The sequence below is a fragment of the Phyllostomus hastatus genome, unplaced genomic scaffold (assembly GCF_019186645.2).
Source record: "Phyllostomus hastatus isolate PE091 unplaced genomic scaffold, TTU_PhHast_1.1 phas_scaffold_21, whole genome shotgun sequence".
NCBI lineage: Eukaryota > Metazoa > Chordata > Mammalia > Chiroptera > Phyllostomidae > Phyllostomus > Phyllostomus hastatus.
Window position 1 is genome coordinate 24,912,903 of NW_025334017.1, and position 15,034 is coordinate 24,927,936.

General features: G+C 33.6%; 1 protein-coding gene across 41 annotated transcripts in view; it reads left to right on the top strand.

Annotated features, from left to right (window-relative positions):
* RIMS2 (regulating synaptic membrane exocytosis 2) overlaps positions 1 to 15,034 on the top strand; it is a 467,197-nt gene that overhangs the window by 157,569 nt on the left and 294,594 nt on the right. For 16 of the 41 annotated variants that reach the window (XM_045861548.1, XM_045861576.1, XM_045861569.1 and 13 more), the window contains exon 1: positions 8,747 to 9,093. The exons of the other annotated variants lie outside the window; for them this stretch is intronic. In XM_045861548.1, the coding sequence (XP_045717504.1) occupies positions 8,969 to 9,093 (125 nt within the window). In that variant the 5' untranslated portion in view covers positions 8,747 to 8,968. Of the gene's footprint in view, positions 1 to 8,746; positions 9,094 to 15,034 lie in introns of those variants that run through there. 41 annotated transcript variants of the gene reach the window in all.

The window sequence follows — 15,034 nt, forward strand, 5'->3', positions numbered from 1 at the left end:
ATGATAAAAACTCTCAGCAAAGTGGGAGATAGAAGGAACATACCTCAATGTAATACAGTTTATATATGACAAACCCACAGCCAACATCATACTCAATGGTCAAAAACTACAAGTGTTCCCTTAAGATCACAACAAGAAAGGGATGTCTGCTCTTACCACTCTTATTCAACATAGTACTGGAAGTTCTAGCTATAGCAATCAGATAAGATGAAGAAATAAAAGGCTTCCAAATTAGAAAGAAAGAAGTAAAACTGCCATTATTTGTAGATGACATGATACAGTATATACAGAACGTTGGAGATTCCAACAAAAAACTGCTAGAACTGATACGAATTCAGTAAAGTAACAGGATACAAAATAAATACTCAGAAATCAGTTGCATTTTTATGTACCAATAATGAACTATCAAGAAAACAATCCTATTCACAATTGCTACAAAAAGAATAAAATATCTAGGAATATATTTAACCAAGGAGGTAAAAGACCTGTACTTGGAAAATAATAAGACACTGAAGAAAGAAATTAAAAAAGATACAAATAAGTGGAAATTATGACCTGTTCATGGATAGAAAGAATTAATCATTAAAATGTCCATACTACTCAAAGCAATTCATAGATTTAATGCAATTCCTATCAAGCTACCAATGGTATATTTCATAGAACTAGAACAGATATTTCAAAGAAATGTATGGAACCACAAAAGATCCCAGATAGCAACGGCTGTCTTTAAAGAAGAACAAAGATGGGGGAATTATGCTACCTCATAGCAAACTATACTATAAGGCCATAGTAATCAAAATAGCATGGTACTGCCATAAAAACAAACATATAGACAGTGGGACAGAATAGAGAGCCCAGAATTAAACTCACATCTTTGCAATCAATTAATAGTTGACAAAGGAGGCAAAAACATACAATGGGGTAAAGATAGTCTATTCAATAAATGGTGTTAGAAAACTGGACAACTACATGCAAAAAAATGAAACTACACCACTTCCTTACACTATACAAAAGAATAAACTTAGAATGGATTAAAGACTTAAACCTTAAACTTGAAACCATAAAAAAATCTTAGAGTAAAACATGGGCAGTCAAATCTTGGACATTCTCATAGCAATATATTTTCTGATATATCTCTTTGGGCAAGGGAAACTAAAGAAAAAATAAACAAATGGGAATACATGAAACTTAAAAGTTTTTGCACAGCAAAGGAAACCATCAACAAAATGAAAAGACAGCACAATGAATGGGAAAACATAGTCTCCAATGATAATTTTTGATAAGGGGTTAATATCAAAATTGATAAAGAACTTATATAACCAACACCCTGCCCCCCCAAAAACCCCCCACAAACAATCCAATTAAAAAAAGAGCTAAGGACCTGAATGGATACTTCTCCAAAGAGGACATACAGATGGCCAATAGACATATGAAAAGATGCTAAACATCACTAATCAGAAAAGTGCAAATTAAAACCACAATGAGATATCACCTTATACCTGTTAGAATGACTATCATCAATAAATCAACAAACAACAAGTGCTGGCAAGAATGTGGAGAAAAGGGAACTCTTGTGCACTGTTGGTGGAAATGCAGACTGGTGCAGTCACTGTGGAAAGCAGTATGGAGTTGCCTCAAAAAATTAGAAATGGATTTGCCTTATGACTCAGCAATTCTACTTCTGGGAGTTTATCTGAAGAAACCTGAAACCGTAATTTGAAAGAATATATGCACCCCTATGTTCATTACAGTGTTATTTACAATAGCCAAGGTTTGGAAACAGCCCAAGTGTCCATCAGTAGATGAGTGGATATAAAAGCTGTGGTACATTTATACAATGAAATACTACTTGTCCGTAAAAGGAAGGACACCTTACCCTTTATGGCAGCATGGATGGATCTGCGGAGCATTAAGCTAAGTGAAATAAGCCAGTCATAGAAAGACAAGTACCATGGGATTTCACTCATATGTGGAATCTAATGAACACAATGAACTAACAAGCAAAATAGAGACAGAGTCATAGATATAGAGCAGGTTGACAGCTGTTGGAAGTTAGGGGGTGAGAGGCTGGGTGGGGGGTGGTGGAGGTATTGAGAAAAAAAAGAAAAGAAAAACTCTTGGACTGGGATAACGGTGTGGTGATTACTGAGGGAGAGGGACTGAGGGGAGGTGTAGGAGGAGATGTGGGGATAAATGGTGATTGATTTGTGGTGGTGAACACACAATACAGTGTACAGATGATGTATTGTGGAATTGTGCACCTGAAACCTGTATAATTTTGTTGACCAGTGCCATCCCAATAAATTCAATAAAAAGGAAAGAAGATTTGATGCAGAGAGAAGTTAGGAGGCCATTGAAGTAGTCAAGAAGGGAGTTATTAGTAACTTGAACTGGAAGCTAGAAAAGTTGATGGATTTGTGCTTCATTTTGAAGATGGAGTTAGTAGAAATTACTTCTAATAAATTAGATATGTTTTTTGTGGTGTTAAAGAAAGAAATATCAAGGATACCTCCTAGATAAATCATGGTGGTTTTTCCAAGATAGGAAAAACTGTGGAAATACTGCTTGGGATGAGGAAATTAGGAATTCTGTTTGGTTACCTTTTGACTTCCATTTGGGAATGTGAAGTTGACAGACAGTTATATGAGTTTAGAGTGTGGGAGATGAGTATGGAAAGGTATAGCATATAGAAGATATTTAATATTATGGGATGTAAGTCACCTAGGGAGAGCGTAGAGATTATAAAACAGAAGTTTCTAATATAGCCAAAACAGACGCGTGGACATTCCTGGCATTGAGAGATCTAAGAGAAGAGTAAAAGCCAGCAAAAGACACTGAGGGAAAAAATTGCCACTGAGCAAAAGGAAAATCAGGGTGATATGTTTCAGGAACAAAGAATAAAAGTGATTTAAGACCCATGGACAACATAGCATCAGCATTAAATGCTTGAGGAAAATCATGTTAAGATAAGAACAGAGAATTGTCTTCAAATTTGGCAACATGGATGTCATTGGTGAGAGCAATCTCAGTGGAGAATTACAGATGAAATCTTGATTGTTATAGGTCAAGAAGAAAATGTGATATTAAGGAAGTGGAAATAGCAAGTGTAGACAACTTCTTCAAGAAATTTTGCTGTAGAAAAGGGCATAAAAATGGGGGCAGTACCTAGAAGGGAATGTGGGGTAAAGGGGGAGGGTTTTTATTAAAGATAAATAATATAGCAATAAAATCACTGGTTACTTGAGTCACACAGAACTAAGAAGCTTCTAAAATAGATTCAATAATAAATAAATTAGGTATTTTAGGAAGAAGCTTTAACAAAAAGGGTTAAGCTACATGGAAAATTGATAGAATAAGTCTTCTTTACATTATTTTTGTTCTACTTTCATATTTGGTGTTTAATTACCTTCGCTTATAAGTAGTTGGGTTCTGTGATTACTTTTGATCTGTGTCCATTTTTAAGGGCCAGGCATGTCTGATTGTATTTTTTAAGTTGGAAGAATTGGATCAAAATACATGTAAATAGTTTATTTGCATAAGGTCTTCTTCTTTGGCTGAACCAAGACTAAAAATTTTGTTTGCTTAATTTTCACCAAGGGAGGAAAGGAAGTTGATAACAGAAACGTAGAAGATACCTGCTCTCAGTCCATTTTCATGAGTCCTATGGAATGAATGATTTTCGTCTAAGAGAGGCTGAGAATTACTCTTAGAATTACTTTTCAGAATTGTTTTGAAGCACAGGGTCACAAGCAGCACTTATTCAAATTACAGATGACAGAATATATTGTATAACACAGAGCTGATCATACCATTCTTCTTAAACTCTGTCTTTTAGGCCATCACATTTTCCTGATTCCTCCTATTTCTGTGGCTGCTCTTGCTCTCTCTCCTGTACTGACTTCTTCACCTGGTGGCTTAATGGAGAATAGGGCCCTGGTGCTTTGTCTAATACAGCAGACCTCACCCTCACCACCACCTTTTTCCCCCCAATTTTGTACCTTTTCTTTGGGTGATTTCATCTTTTCGCTTGGTTGAATCATTACTAACATGCTGATGCTTCCTGAATTTATTATCTCCAGCTGAGAACTCTCTTCTCAACCACAGAGTGACATACTCAATTGCATACTCATGTCTTTTTAGCTATCTTGCATGCTACTTAAATTCTACAATTCATCATCTTCCCCTTCCTTCTTCCTCAGTCTGCTGCTCCTTTAACATTCTTTGTCTCAGCAAGTTTTAAGACTATCTGCTTGGTTACTTAAGAGAGAAATCTGAGAGTCATTTTTGACTTTGCTCTTGACCTTCATACACCACATCCCACCCCTGTGGCAAATCAATCATTATGTCTTGTTTATTCAACATCTACTTTTTTAGTGCTCCTTTATCTCCATCTCACTGTGGTCACTTTAATCCAAGCTAGCCAGTGTTGCTTTGACTACTGCAGTAGCTTTCTAATTGTTCTCCCTGCTTCCACCTGTAGTGAAATAATATTCTGGCGTACTTATGGTGTCTCCACTCTCCCATTTTTTAAAGATATAATGACTACAAGGGAATTGCATGAAAGAAAGATATTGTGGATGAGAACTCTTGGTGGCCAGTATTATTACATAGTATTTTATTGTCCCCATATTTTGCTAAATACGTTTATAGTAGTGCCAATGATTATTATTTTTAATTTTCTTAAGATAACAATGTGCAGTCAATATTTCTTTCCTTGAAAAATCTGGAGACACTTGGAAGGTAGGTAGCTGAAGCATCTTGTGGAGGGAGTTTGCAAGCTTGTGTGTGAGTGCCTGGAGTCCCAAGGCTATAAACATTTCTTATACTGTGGTTCTTGGTAAATGTAGCTATTAGAGATGGAGTTGGATCTTATTCATATTCCTATAGCTCCCTGAAGTTGTAGTGTTGCTTTCAGTGATTCTCTTAATAGTTATCAAGGGAATATATACTCAGAACTAGCACTCCTAAGACTGGATCGACTTAACAAATTGTGTTTTCAGAGATCTTGGTTCTCTTTCCTCTGAAAGATGGAACCTCTAAGGTGTCAGAGCAGATGGTATTCACTGGATATTTTTGTTCTTGAATTCAACCTAGGATTGGTCCTTAATAGCCTAACTCTTGCATTCAATGGGAAAGGTATTTCTGCTGCTGCCGGTGTGTAGTTGTGGGAACTACTTTGGTAAGAGCTGCCGTGGCCCTGGACTGTTGAAGCAACTCTGCATTACCTCTCGTACCAGTGCAGCTGAAGCCAAAGCACAGCAGGATTAGCCCTCACATTTCTGGTCTGGAAAGAGGAGTCAGGGAGATGATAATGATGATGGGGCTTCATACATTTGTGGAGCTTTCTCTCTTCCTTTCTGAAATGGGTGGTAGAAACTGTAAGGAGTCTGTTCTGTACCAATGGTCAACACTAGATATAAAGTTCAAGCCCCAGGAAATACTCCAGACTTTTTTTTTGTACACCAGAAAATAACAGAATCAATGTGTTTTTAAAGCTTAAGAAAACAGCTGTGGATTATTTGAACTAAACCATTTTCTTTCTTTTTTTGAACTTTATTTTTATTGTTTACACTATTGCAGATGTCACAATTACCCCCATCCCTTTGTCCACCTCCATTTGGCCCTCCGCGCGCTTCCATCAGGCCATCACCACACTGTTGTCTGTGTCCACGGGTTATGTATACATGTTCTTTGGGTAATTCCCTCACCTACTTTCATCCAATCTCCTCTCTCCCCTACCGTGAGACAGCTACCAGTCTTTTCCATGTATCCATACCTATGTTTCTATTTTGTTCATCAGTTTATTTAGTTGAAGCAGCTATATACCATTGCTAATGGATATAGTTACCTTTATTGAATGCCCTTTCCTCCTCCTCCTCCTCCTTTCCCTTCTTCTTTCTTTTTTCTTCTCTTTCTTCTTGTTGAAATTTTGTCATCTGCTTTTTATTTTTTGCTTATTTGTTATCCTGGAGGTGAATGGGTCTGTGGTCTTGCCCTAGGGAAATATTATTTGTAAAACATATTAAAAAACTTGTTCTCTGGACCATATTTCTTCTAACCCTTAGATTTCAATCAAACAGATGCTTCAGATAGTCAGTGGAACAAGAATAATGCAATAGAAAAATAGTGCAGTTATTTCAACTATATAGGTAAAATTACAGATCTGTATTTTAATAAAATGAAAAATTTCGGCAGAATTTCAGGGACTTGTTGTAGATTATACATATATGTTATATGGTTTTATTAATTGATTAGCTATATTTAGATGTTTGCATGTAAGGAACATTTTTAAAAAATATTTATTTTATTTTTAGAGAGGGGAAGGGAGAAAGAGAGAGAAACAATGTGTAGTTGCCTCTCATGCAACCCCACTGGGGACCAGGCCCACAACCCAGGCATGTGCCCTAGACTGTGAATTGAACCTGTGACCCTTTGGTTTGCAGGCTGGCACTCAGTCCACTGAGCCACAGCAGCCAGGGCACAGAGCATTTTAATAGAAAAGTTTTGATACTCTTAAAAATTCAAAATGAACTCAGACATCTCTAAAACTGTAAAATTTAAATATACTGTGAGTGATTGTGCCTAACAAGTAACAGGCTTGGTTTTTATTAATTTAGAAGAGCATAATTTTCCCAATTTGTTTAAATTTAATTTTTGAGTTTGTGTTACATCTTTAGCTTCAACCACTAGGCATTTGTAAACCAAGACTCTTAAATAATTTTAATATAAGAGCTTATAAATTTTTGAGGATATTGTAAAGATGTTAGTGCTGTTTTATTTTTCCATTTTATCTGAATGTTTCATAGTACTAATTAACCAGTTTGAAGTTTTACAGAATTTTAATAACTTATTGACAAAGGAGAGGATATCATTACTAATAGATATAGCTAAGAACATGAAAACGAATAATCTGGTATTTGATTCACTTGAGCATTGCTAAGTGAAAGCCAACACTTTATATGTTATGATTAATGATTTCATTGTAACTTTAGAGTTCTCTATCATAGATAACTTTGGGCCTTTCTTTTAGCTAAATATATAAAAAAAGTATAATGGGAAAAAATATGTGATGTTTTCACCCAAAGATAATCAATATTAACATTTTGGTGTTTATTCTTTTAGTGTCCTCTTGGGTTTTGAACATTTTTAAAGTTTTGGTTACATATTACAATATTTCTCAAAGGGGTCTACCAGTGTACAGTCCTACCAATGCATATGGTATGAGAGTGCCCATTCTCTGACCCACTGGTCAATACTTGGCCAATTGGACAAAAATACATTACATTCTTATTTCTCTTTGAAATCTTTTGATTACTTTTAGATTGAACTTTTTTCAAGTGTTGATTTGTTTATTTTTAAATTAAATTTATTGGGGTAACATTGGTCAATAAGATTACACAGATTCCAAGTTTACAATTCTATGATACATTATCTGGGTGAAAAAGGTGAAGGAATTAAGCAGACAAAAACCAAAAACTCATAGGCACGGACAACAGTATGTGATCACAGAGGAAAAGGGTGGATGGGGGAGATAGAAGAGGGTCGAAGGGAGATGAATGGTGATGGAAGGAGACTTGACTTGGGGAGGTGAAGACTCAATACAATATACAGATGATGTGTTACAGAACTGTATACCTGCAACCTAATAATTTTATTAACCAACATCACTCCAATAAATTCAATAAAAATTAAAAAATAAATTTAAAAAGTGATAGCAACATTATCACCCACTCACAGTGTTTTCTGGATATTAAAAAAATAAATTTAGGAGTACTTTATAAACCAAAATACTTTATGTGTGTATATGTATTTCATAAATAGATTAGTGTGCATCTGTAAAATCATTGCTTAAATAATGAGCAAAATAGGAGTGCTTTTAGTTCAGGACAAACTCATAATTGAGCATCTTATTTTATAGAAGAAATAAATTAGTTGCTTAAAAATTTATCTTATAGAATATTTATTTTTGAGCCATTTAAAAATTTACATTATTGCATGTTTGATTTATGTTATTCTTTTGTGATATGTTTATTCATGTCAAAACAGAATTCACCATTAAAAAAAAACTTCTTAGTATATCTATGTGCCTATTAATTGACAGTGGTATGTGTGTGGAAGGGAATAGAGGGAGTTAGTGCAAAAAAAAAATCATGTAGCCCCTATGTATAGCCTTTTAAAAGGGGCCAGATTGAATATGATTGATTTTTTAAAAAGTAAATAAATGAATATATTTTAAAATTAAATAAAAAATTAAGATGATAAAGTACATGTTTTCCAAATGTTTCTTTAGAAACATGGCATTACAAATGCAGGCAATTAAAGCTCTATGGTCTAGCATATTTTTATTGCTTCATGATATCAAAAGAAGGACATACCACTTATTTTTAGAGTGTTCTAGTCTATGCAGCAGCTTGAACATTGAAGAGACCTATATATTCTGTTGCTGGAATTGCTTATTTTTCAGGGAAAGAGAAAAAAGGTTGGGAAATGCATAATTTCTTTTCTTTTTACCTAATAGTAACATTAAGAAGATACCTTGTCCCCATTTTTACTACTTCTTAGATTTTATTGCTGGCAGCCAGATGTGCTGAAACTCCTGACGACAGCATCTATTCATTGCGTGTTTTTAATAGGCTTAGAGAAATATGAGTAGAGTACATGAAAGCAGCTCAGCTTCACACTTCAGCTGGGAATGCCCAAAAAGCTCACTGCTGTTTAGAATTCTTGCTACAGTCAGGAGAAAGCCGAAAGCTGCACGGGTACTGAATCTTCTACGACTGAATTAGAAGAATAATGACTGTACAATTAACTATCAACCTCTGCTCATTTAAGCACAGTTTTTACAGAGCTCAGGAGAAATATGGAACTTGATTGGCATGTTTTTATGTGATGGTGTCTGCAAATAGATGACTTTAAAGACAGGTGGTAAGGAAAAATAAGAGAAGGGAGAAAAAAAAAAAGAAAGAAAATGCAATTTGAGACATTGCGCCAGGTCTGCAATTCTGTTTTATCTCATTTTCATGGGGTGTTTTCATCCCCACCAAATATTTTACAAAATGAGCTTTTTGGACAAACACTGAACAACAATGCAAGGTGAGTAAAGCTAAACTGTATTTTCTTTCTGAATTGGTATTTTCAGAATAATAATCTCATATGCCTGTACATTTTTTTCTGTATTGAAATGTTGGCATTATAAGGGTGTTGATTTTAATCAGAAATATAAAATTTTGTATAGTGTTCTTAATTGATTTTAAGAAGAAAACAAGCTACTTCAAAGCACAGAAAGCATCTTAAATTTAACTAGCTTGACCTCTGAAACATACAGTTTCAATGATTTCATTTTCTAGTAAGTAAAAGGACTAACTTAAAATGCCTGACATTTTTTTTTCTTTGTGATCAGGGCAGTGATTATATTGCATATATAGGGATGGAGCTGTATAATCATACATGATTTGCTGGAAAATGTGAATTAGCAGTCATGCATGCTCTCTGTAGAACATGCAGAAGATATTTTCTAGGTCTAAGGTATTTCTCTATGCAGGGTAGATCAGTAATCACTTTTAAACAAGCTATATTATGGAACTGCTAATAATGCTTTGTATTGGATTGGCTAGTTTGGAAGGATGTTTTGTTATAAATTCTATTGCTTTTCAAGCTGATCAGCTTTTTTTGTGGTGAAGATTCTTAAATTATGAACATGTGTTTTAGATGGTTTCTGTAGCTTACAGTAAAAGAGATAGCCTATGAAGAATGCTTTTAAAATGCAGTTTTATCATTCAGTTTTTTCCCTTATTTGAGTTGTTTGCCTTTTAAGAATTTCTACTGTTATATACCTAGTATAGACAAAAACCCCATTGTAACCAAATATACAGAGAAAGACTGAGAAAGAAATGATAGTGCATTGAAACCTTCTGGAAATTGAGGGAAAACTAAGAGTGCATAGAATATTGAATGGTTTTGCTTGTCTCCTCTCTTTAGGATCTTTGCAGAATGTGAGGCAGCTTCTTATTTTAGATATTAAAAATACCTATTAACAGTATGTGCTTTAATTTAGCAAATGTAAAGAAGACTCTATAAATTTGTAGACATTTAAAATTAACCAATGATAAATATATCTCTGACCTTTCCATTGAGTATGGGACAGCATATCTCCTTTTTTATAGAATTTCAGTGCAGTTTTGTTCAATTAACTAATTTGATTTTCTTACATTTTGTTTTTGGACTATTGTAACATATATAATAGTGTGAAATGTTATGATACTCTATGTTGAGCTATCTATATTTTAAGATAGTTTTCTTATTTAGTAATACATTTAGTGTGTGATTTATGATAAAAATATCCTGTATTGATTTAAATAAAAGAGGCAGTATGGCTTTCTTAAAAATTCCGTGACCTGAAGCTACCAGAGTTTTAGGGTCTGTACTCATCCTCTACACGTCTTTTCCTTGTTTGATTTCTCTCTTTCTCATGTTTAAAGGCCAAATTTATTTGTTTAAAATATTAATATTAGGGCTGGGTATATATTAACTTTAGGAATTGTGCTGTTAACAGCATGAAATTAATTTTATGGAATGCTACTTGGTATGGAATTAATTTTATGGAAAGTTCCTTGGTATGGAATAATTTTAAACTAAATCTTACTAGTTTTAAAATACGAGAATATTTATTTTGAGGGAATTGTATGTAACCTTATTACTGTACATTTGCTTTGACCTCAAGTTTCTTTTATTGTTGTCATAGTGTAATGCTCTCATTATTAAAAATCTGAAATTTTATATTGCTGTAATTAAACGTTAAATTGTGGAGTTTCTAAGAACTCTATAAGACCAGTCTTATTTAACTTAGTTTTATTTTTTACCTACATTATCGGAAATTACTAATAAATCAATAAAGAATTTATTCTGTTTTGGGGGAAAAAATCCTTGCCTATGTTCTTAACTTTTTGGTCTCATAAAAACATGACATTTTTTCACATGTAGATCTGTTGATCTTCATAATTAATCAAGTACTTGGTTTACTTATAAAATCAGTTAAAGTCAGTTTACAAATAGCTATTACTTTAGAAATATGAAGAGTAAAAATAAATTAAAAAAAATTGTAAGAATGTACAATTAATGCCTCCTTCTACATATTTTAATATTTTGGTTACTTTGTGTTCAGATCAGGCACAATGGTCTTTGAAAATTATTATTCTGCTTAGATTTTTTAAAAGAATACAAATACCTAAGCATCAATATTTTAGTTAGCATTGAATCAGAAGGATGTAGACTAAAAAATAAAAAGTCATCTCAAAGAAAAAAAGTGGTAAAAGAATGACTTGAGTGTGTCATCAAGAGATGTTATCTTACAACTTTAAATATTTTTCTAAAAAATGGGCCTTTCAACTTCCTGAGCTAGGCATTATGCTGTTGAGATTTGAAGCATCAATTACATAACTATCTCCTCTAGAAAGAACAGTTTGGTTGTTACCGCATGAATAGTAGTAATTGTTTGGACTAGTTCAATGGAATATTCAGTATTTGTATTGTGACATTAAATTACATCTTTAAGCTGAAAATAACATCAGGGAAATGGACAATTAGATTAGATTTTCTTCTGAATTGCTTTCTAGGAGAAATGACTAAAATAGTATTGTGCATCAATTGTAGACAATGTATTATTTAAAGGGGACCCCTTCAAGTGGTTTTCTTGAGACTTTTTCTAGGTACCTTATTTGTTCTAAAGCTGCAACTCAACTTTCATAAGTTGTCAGATGATAGGGCAGCTTACATCTATGACATATTAGTAATAAAAGATTAAAAATGAAAATCCCCCAATATTATTACTCCAAAAGCATTTCCAGGTTCAACTTGTCACAGGAGCAAAGATTTTAAAGACATCAATAATATTTTTTATATCATAAATCACTAAACTGGAGATTAATATAGATTGTTAAAGCATGTTATTATCTAATAAATAATTGAAATTTATTTGTGAGTGAAAATCATTAGAATATTTTTAGACTAACTAGCTTTTTGCTGGAACTCATATAGCACAACCTTTATGTTCCAAACTGAAAGTTCTTAACTTACTCTCTTACCATTGTGGTTCTTGAGTAACATTTTAGTGCATGCAAGAAGTGGCAAGTTATCCTCTTTTACAGCTAAAAGAAACAACTGAAGATTCAGAAAGAAAAAAAAATCACTGTCTGCATTCTGTGTAATTCACTTGATAGGTTTTGATGAAATGCCACTTTAACTTAAATTTTTGTTATCAAGTTTTCTGACTGTAAACTTATTTCCCCATATTAAATTAATCAGGATACAAAGATAATTGCTTTGTTGCCAGTAGAAAAGTCCTCAAATACTAAATTTATTATGAAATCTAAATCTTATGATCTTGTCTTTGGAAGGAATCATAAATATTAGGATGCTAGAAAATATATTTTTAATGGAGTCCACTGCATTGAATAACCAATTGCTTTGAACAATATTCAAAGATGATTACTATTTTTTGTGGTAAAGTTTCTGGAAAAGTGTACTTACTATCTCCTAAGTTTTTCCATTTACTGACTTTTAGGAATTTTTCTTGTACAGTGAAGAAATAATGTATTTTCCTTCAGATGTAATTATTTCTTTGTCACTAAATGTGTGACAGTGAAATTGCTATGTTGGCTGGCCACACAGGGGCATAATAGGACTGGATTTACTCAGAATGGGTATGAAAGCCAGTCTTTCTCTCCCTTCTGTATATATACAGGTGCAGACTTTCATATTAAAGGATATACAGAATTTATGTTAAATTTAAGAATAAAAGAACGGTAGACTAAAGAGTATTTGGATTTGTTGGTGCTTTTAATTATAAGTAAATTAATCCAAGCAATTTCTGGTTTGTTTGAACTAGTCCTAGTTTATGCCTGCTGTGTTCCACTATTGATAAGTAGTACCACTTTTCTCTCTTAAAAGTGTTTGACAATAATTACAGGGCTGCTCTAATTATAAAGAGAAAATGGAAAGCTTGAAATTACCTTGTGTAAATGGATTCTTTTCCCTTGAAACATTTCCCGCAGTTCTAAAACATTAATGTTATTTAAGAAAAAATTTGAATTTGTAAAATAAATGTTTAATTATTTAGCCTGGTCATGTTTCTGGTCAGAAGTATTTAGTCATGTACATACCATTCACTATTGCTTTAGTTTATAATAAGCTATCAGTATGTGTTCAGGATTTCTGGCACAGACACCTGTTATTTATCATGACACATTAACGGCTATATTGACATTGAAAGAATAGCCTGCATACTTTTCATAGCTCTGAGAGTGCCATGCTGACGGTGTGTATTGTTTGCAGTTGGCAGGAGCACAGCACAATTGATACATCATGATAGGAACATATTTCATTACTGTACTCGGAAGAAAAGAGCCACCCACTAGTCTGATACACATGCACATGTGTGCACACATGTGCACATATTACTTATGTATATAAACCTTGTTAAATGTATAATAATTATAGATATAAAAGTTATATATTGTAGAGATAAAAGGTTCTCTGAACAATTATCTCTATATTTCTAATCAAAACAACTTTCAAGTCATAGATTTATCATTAATATTTTCATTTGAATCTTTAATGTGGGCCTTACTATATACCACAATTATTAGCATACACCCTTAAGTATGCTAAGGGTGTTTAAGTATTTAAGTATTTTAGTCTTTAAGTATTTTCTTTATCAAAAATAACTTTTTATAAAGCTATTATCTTTGTTGATGACTGATGGGTACATGTTAACTATTCTTTTTTTAAAATTTTTATTTATTTATCTTTAGAGAGGGAAGGGAGGGAGATAGAGAGAGGGAGAGAGAGAGAAACATCAATGTGCAGTTGCTGGGGGTTATGGCCTGCAACCCAGGCATGTACCCTGGCTGGGAATCGAACCTGGGACACTTTGTCTCCCAGCCTGTGCTCAATCCACTGAGCTACGCCAGCCAGGGCAACTATTCTTTTTATTGTAAATTTTTGGATGATCATAAAGGATCTTCAGAAACTCAGAGAAGATAATTACTAGTTAACTCCCTTATGTTCAATTCTGGCACTATTCAGTGAATAGAAAATGAATTCATTTCAGATGTGCCGTGGCTGTCCTTATATCCACTTGTGAATTGCAAAGATTCATATAACCAACAAAAGAATTCACAAGTAGGACTGATTCACAATTTGAGTTTGGCTTCTGAATTTGAGAAGTTTTAATTAAGTACATCAGAAATGTGTGTATCAGAACACTTCCTTTGGGCAAAATGGAAAAAGCCATTGAACTTTAAAATTGTAGTTACCTTAAAATTTAAAGGCTCTCTATTTTGCCAAGTGTTTTTTAAGCTCTGTTTCTTTTTTCTTCAAAAACAGACTCAGTATGTAAAGCAGGTAAAAATGGAACAGCTCTGATTTAGAAATTGGGACGTGAGACCCACATAGGCTCTAGGAAACACATTTTTAGCTGATTTCTTAAATCAAACTCAGGACTTCTAATTAAACTCCTTTAAATTTTCCATCTCATTGAAATGTCAGAGATAGAAGTAATGGGAAATGACAAGGGGAGCTGCCATGTTTGAGGAAGGGTTGATTTGTGCCTGACTTTTCTGCAGATATGTGGTAGCTTTACCTTGTGTAGTGTTGAACACAGGACTTGTGTGCGTATATTGGGGCGACTCCTTAATGGAGCTTCTTGAGTTAGGGACTATGTGTTTATTAGCCTCTGAGTTTCCACACTTAACCACTAGGGCTTCTTTCCGGTGAACACCAGCTTCCCTCAGCCTCTGCAACCAAGCATCGTTCTGCTTATTTCCCTCATATAAATGAGCTCTCTACGTTATAGAATTTCATATAATTGAAACTGTATAGAATATATTTTTTATAAAAGACTTAACTCAGCATAATTTAAAACAAATCATCCATGTTGTGGCATGTATGGATAGTTTTTTCCCTTATATTTGTTCCTGAGTAGTATTCCATGTTATGAGCATACTGCACTCTCCTCACACTCTTGTTTGTGGAGATT